The sequence below is a fragment of the Sinocyclocheilus anshuiensis genome, unplaced genomic scaffold (assembly GCF_001515605.1).
Source record: "Sinocyclocheilus anshuiensis isolate Anshui unplaced genomic scaffold, SAMN03320099.WGS_v1.1 scaffold1272, whole genome shotgun sequence".
Lineage (NCBI taxonomy): Eukaryota > Metazoa > Chordata > Actinopteri > Cypriniformes > Cyprinidae > Sinocyclocheilus > Sinocyclocheilus anshuiensis.
In genome coordinates, this window is record NW_015547713.1 from 825,467 (window position 1) to 833,146 (window position 7,680).

General features: G+C 38.6%; 1 protein-coding gene across 1 annotated transcript in view; it reads left to right on the top strand.

Moving 5' to 3' along the window:
• LOC107704101 (E3 ubiquitin-protein ligase TRIM71) overlaps positions 1-7,226 on the top strand; it is a 42,435-nt gene extending 35,209 nt beyond the window's left edge. Inside the window, exons 3-4 of the mRNA XM_016506951.1 lie at positions 2,129-2,263; positions 4,627-7,226. Of these exons, the coding sequence (XP_016362437.1) occupies positions 2,129-2,263; positions 4,627-6,078 (1,587 nt within the window). The 3' untranslated portion in view covers positions 6,079-7,226. The remainder of the gene's footprint in view (positions 1-2,128; positions 2,264-4,626) is intronic.
• The last annotated feature ends 454 nt before the right edge of the window (positions 7,227-7,680 follow it).

The window sequence follows — 7,680 nt, forward strand, 5'->3', positions numbered from 1 at the left end:
AAAAAAAAAAACACTTCTCAAAATATATATTTTTTTATGTTCCAAAGAAAAAAAGAAATGGGTATGTTGAATAAATCACAGAAATGTTATTTTGTAGGTGAACTATGCCTTTAATTATGACTTCATCAATGTAGCATAGTACTGTTTTTCCATTGCAGTATACTGTGCATTAGTAGTGTATTTAAGTATTGAGATAGTATTATATTCTAAATATAGTCCATGCGTTTACATGGCAATTATCTAAACCTGTCCAGTCCTAAAGCTTCATCAGGCTCAGCTACATAGCATCATCTGAAAGAGCCTGACCTGTGTTTTGCACTTGATTGGCTGCTTGTTCTAGTGTGTCTCTAATCCTGTTGCTGGATGGTGTAAATGGGAAGCCTCTAAACGTTTAGAGGTTTGAAAGCGCATGCAGGGTTTTAACAATGGCTTCAGTCTGGGGCCGTAATCTCTATTCTGGAAGCACGCTGCCCATGAAGGGCCCTCTCCATAACCAACCCCTGACAGCCCAGTCTTCCTTAGCGCTGCATAATCCTATTTGCTGGATTTTAGCCTGCAATTTTGCAGCTGCTTATTCCATTCACCCCATTCCTGTTTCTGACTTGATTGGTTTGCACCTTTGTGATTGACAGCTCAATCTTAGAATGGGATAATATTTTAGCCAGAGGACATTTGTAAATATGAAAGGGGGATAGAACCTTAACAGTGCAAAGTATTAAGCAAATATATATTGTATAAACTACATTTATACAATTGATTTTTAACCAGTGGGAAAGAAATGGTACAATTTTGAAAAATAACACAATTTACACCACAAGTACATACTAACAAAAAGTATCCATTTAAGGGACTCTATATAGTTTTTAAATATTTAGACCAGACAATATAATGTAATATAATGCAGCAGCATTTATTTAAATATTTTGCCACAAAGAGATTTTAGCACAGGGACTCAAATTAATTGGTGATTTATTAATAATTGCTCAGGGCAAAGTTACATTTGTGAATGAAAATCCTGGAAAATTGGATTGTTGATCGATTTTGCATTGTTGTAAATGCATTTGTTTAAAGTTTATATTTATGCTAAAGATTGTTTATGCTATAGGTTGTAGAGCTCCGGACCCTTTGAACCTTAAATTTGGCTCAGGTTGGGTAATCTGCTCCACACTAAATGACGTTTTCCACACCTTTTTTTCTCTTAATGGATAAACCCCTTGACCCGGGTCATGAGACCAACAAGTCCTTTATTTCCTCTCATTGTGTGATTATATCATCCATAATCTTTGAAATTTGACATGTATGTGAAGCTGAAAAAAGATACTTCCCCGATGAGAGGGCACAGCTGAGTTTTGAGCTTTCAGGATCACTTAAATAGATTAAAGTGGAAACCCTGAAATCACAATTTCATTTAGATGTATATTACGATTCTGATATGTTACATTTGTGGGCAGTTTAGATGTCAGCTGACATGCATAGGTAGGGCTGTGTACAAATCACTGTTTAAGCAAATGTTAGAGGTCATTGTCCCCAAGGTAGACCTTTTATCCCCCTTTTGTATAACATCACAAAGGAAGCCCTCATGCTTTCTTGGATCCTTTCAAATTAAGATATATTAGCATTTTTTTCTTTGGTGGAGAGGTTCTATTTATTTATTTTTTAGTATTTAGACTTTCTTGCTGTTATTTATTTTTTAGCTGAGGGATAAAGAAATTAATGCAAGAAATTATACTATACTTATACTATAAAATATACTTCCTTATTATATAGTTCCTCATAGCTTTTTAGTCTCTGTGTGCTTTGACGAAAACTGGTGAAGGTATTTCAGAAGTTGTGAGCAACTCATAGCTAATTACCTGAAGATATTTAATGAATTCCCAAATGATCGCAAAGTTTTTGGTTCTCTTGCTATTGTTTAAATTGTTGCAGATTTTTATTTATGTTTTTGCAGTAAAGTTCAGTCACAGTCTGTGGCTCTGTAGCTGTTCATAGAAGCAGCGATATTACACTTTCAGCTATTTTTTGTGCAGTCATAATATATCTGGGGTTTTCCCCCCCTAACTTTTAAGTGAGTTCAGATGTCCTCACAAATGTGCATGTGTCTAAGCCCTTTCATTAAATTTTCTTTCAGCTGAGCATTGAGAAAACCCAGGCCATTGCTGAACAAGTGGAACTGAAGGCTAAGGTTGTGCAGTCAGAAGTGAAAACCATCACTCTTCGTCATAAGAAAGCTCTGGAGGAACGCGAGTGTGAGCTGCTCTGGAAGGTGAATAAATAAACAAACATTAATTCATGGAGTAGCAACTACCTTTTGAAAGTCTGTCTGCATATTTTAGCAGTGTTTTATAAAGTATCCAATTATCATACTTCAGTAAAAGTACAGATACCTTTATGGAAATTGACTCAAGTAAAAGTTAAAGTTGCCCATAAAAAACACTGAAGTAAAAGTATAAAAGTAACTGATAATAAAACTACTTAAGTAAATGTTATAAATAATGGCACAGCTGATTGTATCAGTGGCAACCTAATTGAGAAATCTATTATAATAATATATAGTTATTTCTGTCATGACAGCTCTCGGAGGGATTGGCATGGTGTAATGTACATGACAATGTTAATGTATTTGGTCTTGGCGGAATAGATCTGCTACGCTGCTGCTGCGGCAGAGCAAGTACCGAGACTTGCTACTGCCAATACATCCACAACATGCTGCTGTGAGCATGTAAGAAATATTGCTGCTGCAACTATAACATGCATGAAATAATTCCCATATAGCATACATGAATCACCTCGTAGCAGATCTATACAGGTGGAGCTGGGGAAGGTGGAGGGTTTCTGAAGCAAGCTGCAACTGCTACTGCAAGCACGAATCATATATTTGAATGTTGAGCAGCGAGCTCATTGGCTACCGATACAGGAGAGAACCAATCAGCTGTGCCATGTGATAATGATGTCATTAGGTTAGATTGAGTTAGACTTATCGGACTGCGCCATCTAGAGTTTCATGCCAGTACTCTGTATATGTATAGGATATATAAGAGTTAAAGGGATTGTTCACAAAAATGACATTTTTGCAGGACTGTAGAAAAAAATGATGCCCGATGGTCAAAGATGTTCAGTAGAGATGCACTGAAATTGATTTTTCATGGCCGATTCCGACTGCCAGTTTTTTACAAGCAAATGAGCCAGTTGTGATATGATTGCCAATTTATTTTTATTATATTTATTTTGTTTTAAGCAAGAGAATTACGAATGAATTACAATACGAGTAAATGAACAAGATGTTTTTCTGTTTTACAGGCAGAACTATCTGTAGCAATTGGAAATTAGAGGCAACCACTGTATTTTAATCGTGATCCATGCTACATGTAGCAAGAGCACTTTCTGATTTAAATTAGGCTGTATAATTTCAAAATCTGAATCAAAAATAAAAAAAAATGGTCTGACTTTGGCTTTGTGGAATTATGCTACATAAAACATTTCTGCACAAAACAAAAACAGCAGAAAGGCTGAATGAGAATGCAAATGCACTCTCTGACAGCAGGTGGCGCTTATGGAACAGCAGTAATACAGCGTTTCCTTGGTTACTGCTGTAAACAAAGCAGCGCTGCACTACTTTGTGCTTTAGATATGCATTATACAGAGGCAAGATGAAAAGAAAATGCCATCTGAACTTTCTGAAGACAGTCAGTTCCCCTCAAAGATGCATTCATATAAACCCAATTCCGAATTCAATATTTAGATTTTCTTCCAATATTTTGTGCATCGTGAACAGTAAGTTTACTCTGCCTGCTGCAGTTTTTTCTGTCTTTCGTCCATCTTCAGAATCCCTGGCCTCTGTTAATATCCTGTTTACAGACTTTGTACTATTTCCACACAAATTACATTTTGGAAAATTAATGCACTGCAGTTTATTTGCAAGTCTAGAGTTTGGCCGAAATAAAGCAATAACCGGCCAGTTCCGATTTATGGCCAGTGCATCTCTAATGTCCATCTAACGCATGTTTACATAGAAAAACAAGCTTTTCATCTTTTCGGTCACTATTTGTTTTCATTACTACCACGGCCCCCTTTCTTGGAAAGGCGGGAGGGTTCTGTCACGTCTTATCACACGTAATCACAAGTTCAAAATGTTTACTTAAGCCTAAAACATATGTACCTTGATAAAACACAGATTAAAACTTACACCAATAATGTCTTCAATTTAGATCCACAGTGGAGATCCGTTATGCTGGTGCTTCTTGAGTTTTATTCAGATTTGTGATTTGTGAAACAAATCATTTACACCTCTTCACGAACCAGATTGACAAATTCAAAGCAACAGAATTGGATCAAAAGATTCATTCACAAACTGGATATCGCTATGACCGATCAGCAAAGATTGCTTTCTGTTTTTTTGCATTTTGCAGTCGCAAATGTAACGATAGGGTCAGGAGAAATGCATCTTGAGTATAAGTATCATTTTTTCCTTTAATATGTAGTAAAGTAAAAGTCAGCAAAAATATTTATACTCGAGTAAAGTACAGATACCCAAAAACTGTCCTTAAGTACCGTAACAAAGTAATTGAACTTCGTTACTATACATCACTATATTTGTAACATCAGGAACCATTTTTGTTTCCTGCACAGGTGGAGAAGATTCGCCAGGTGAAGGCAAAATCCCTTTACCTGCAGGTTGAGAAACTTCACCAGAATCTCACCAAGCTGGATAGTACTATCGCCACAGTGACACAGGTTCTAAAAGAGGGCCGTAACATAGATGTCCTGCTAGCACGAGAGCACATGTTAAATCAGCTACAGGAGCTTAAATCCATCCGCTGCATCCTACAGCCCCAAGAAGACGATCGCATCATGTTCACACCACCAGACCAGGCTCTTCTGATTGCCATCAAGTCCATGGGCCTCATCAGCAGCGGAGCCTTCGCCACAGCTTCCAAAGCTCACGGTGAAGGCCTCAAGAGAGCACTGCAAGGAAAGCTAGCTTCCTTTACTGTCGTAGGGTATGATCATGATGGTGAGCCTCGGTTGTCTGGTGCTGACAGTGTCTCGGTTGTGCTTATGAGTCCGGATGGAAATCTGTCCAGCGCAGATGTTTCCGACCACCAAGATGGAACGTACACAGTCAGCTATCTGCCCAAGAGCGAGGGTGAGCATTTGCTCTCGGTGCTTATATGCAATCAGCACATTGAGGGAAGTCCTTTCAAAGTGATGGTCAAATCCGGTCGCAGTTATGGCGGTGTAGGCCTGCCCATTGCATCTTTCGGAGGAGAGGGCGATGGGGACGGGCAGCTGTGTCGGCCTTGGGGCATCTGCGTGGATAAGGAGGGCTACGTGGTGGCCGCTGACCGAAGCAACAACCGTGTGCAGATCTTCAAGCCTTGTGGCACGTTCCACCACAAGTTTGGCACCTTGGGCTCACGACCGGGCCAGTTTGACCGCCCTGCTGGAGTCGCCTGTGACAGCCAGAGGAGAATCATTGTGGCAGATAAGGACAATCACCGCATCCAGATCTTTACCTTTGATGGCCAGTTTCTTCTCAAATTTGGTGAGAAGGGAACCAAAAATGGGCAGTTCAACTACCCATGGGATGTGGCTGTCAACTCTGAAGGGAAGATCCTGGTTTCGGATACACGCAACCACCGTGTGCAACTCTTTGGACCTGATGGGACTTTCCTTAACAAATACGGATTCGAAGGTGCCCTCTGGAAACATTTTGACTCTCCTCGCGGCGTGGCCTTCAATCAGGAAGGCCACCTCGTTGTGACCGACTTCAACAATCATCGGCTGCTTGTCATCACGCCCGACTGCCAGTCAGCACGCTTCCTCGGGTCTGAGGGAACCGGAAATGGCCAGTTCTTGCGGCCTCAAGGTGTAGCAGTGGACCAGGAGGATCGTATTATCGTGGCCGATTCCCGCAACCATCGCATTCAGGTGTTCGAACCCAACGGCAACTATTTATGCAAGTTTGGGACACACGGTAACGGCTTCGGGCAAATGGATCGCCCCTCGGGTATAGCGGTTACCCCAGATGGAATGATTGTGGCTGTGGACTTTGGAAACAACCGAATCCTCATGTTCTGACCTTTTAAGGTTTGAAATACAAAACTGTAACTGTGGACAAATGGAAAAGGAGATTTTGCACATCTATCAGGAGCAAATGTAGTTTTATTTAGCAAGTTGACAACAGTTGTAGGGACTTTATAGTTTTGTATGATTCTCAGTGATCGTGTAACACCAAATGCTTGCCGTTACAGCACACCATTTTGACTGCTAAAGGCTGAGAGTGTTTTGCTCTTGGTATGTGTCTTCAAATCTTTTTTTTTTCTTTTTTTTTTCTCAGGGAATTTCTTGCATTCTTTAAATATTTTCTCTCTGCATTACACCTACCTCATCTAGCTTATGTATGAACGTACTCACATTTGTGCAGAGTCCGTGAAGTTTTATAAAGAAGCGTCTACCTCAGTGTTTTTTTTTTTTTTACCTTCGTAGAATGTGAGAACGGAAAAAAAAAAAGAACTAAACAAAGTGAAGCAATGTTTGGGTATTTGCACAGTTCGCACAATTTTTTTTCCTGATTGTTACTGTGCACAAAAGTTATATCCCTGAATGTTTCTCATAACGATTGATAAAAACAAAGCTGCATGTTTTGGCAGAAACATTAGGAGAATGTTTTGATACATCTACTGCTTTGTTTTCTTTTTTAAGTTTGTGTACATTTTAAATCAGACCTTATCTTTATCTCATACCTCATCTAAACCTTTTACCTCATTTACCGTATTATACCTCTGGGTCAATGAGCCTCATTACACATTTACCTCACTTTATGGTCTTTTCCATTTGAAAATTATGCAAGCAGTTACCAAAAATTAATATGTTGTATAACTGATGAAAAGGACTTCTAAACTAGACAAATGATCTGAATTTAATAATTTAATAGGACCCTCATTATGTAATCAAGACTATGAGATTTGCTCTGACTATGAGAAATGCAACTGCAGAAGAACAGATACCCATGATTATTTTAAATGTGTTATGATAAAAGAGTAAAATGGAGGGTGTTCTTTAAAGAAGATCTTCAGATCTGTTTTATTTTTGGGGAGGGACAAATTGAAAGAATGTAGACAAGTGTATATATCTAAGTGTAAAAATGACCTAGCCCTTATCTTTGTGTTTCTATAGTTTTGTTTTGTTTTGTTTTTCATATGCATGATTTAGGCAAGGTAAACTTGATCGACACCATGTTCTGACCTTTTAAGGTTTGAAATACAAAACTGTAACTGTGGACAAATGGAAAAGGAGATTTTGCACATCTATCAGGAGCAAATGTAGTTTTATTTAGCAAGTTGACAACAGTTGTAGGGACTTTATAGTTTTGTATGATTCTCAGTGATCGTGTAACACCAAATGCTTGCCGTTACAGCACACCATTTTGACTGCTAAAGGCTGAGAGTGTTTTGCTCTTGGTATGTGTCTTCAAATCTTTTTTTTTTCTTTTTTTTTTCTCAGGGAATTTCTTGCATTCTTTAAATATTTTCTCTCTGCATTACACCTACCTCATCTAGCTTATGTATGAATGTACTCACGTTTGTGCAGAGACCTAGTCCGTGAAGTTTTATAAAGAAACGTCTACCTCAGTGTTTTTTTTTTCTTTTCGTAAAATGTGAGGACAAAAAAAAATAAACA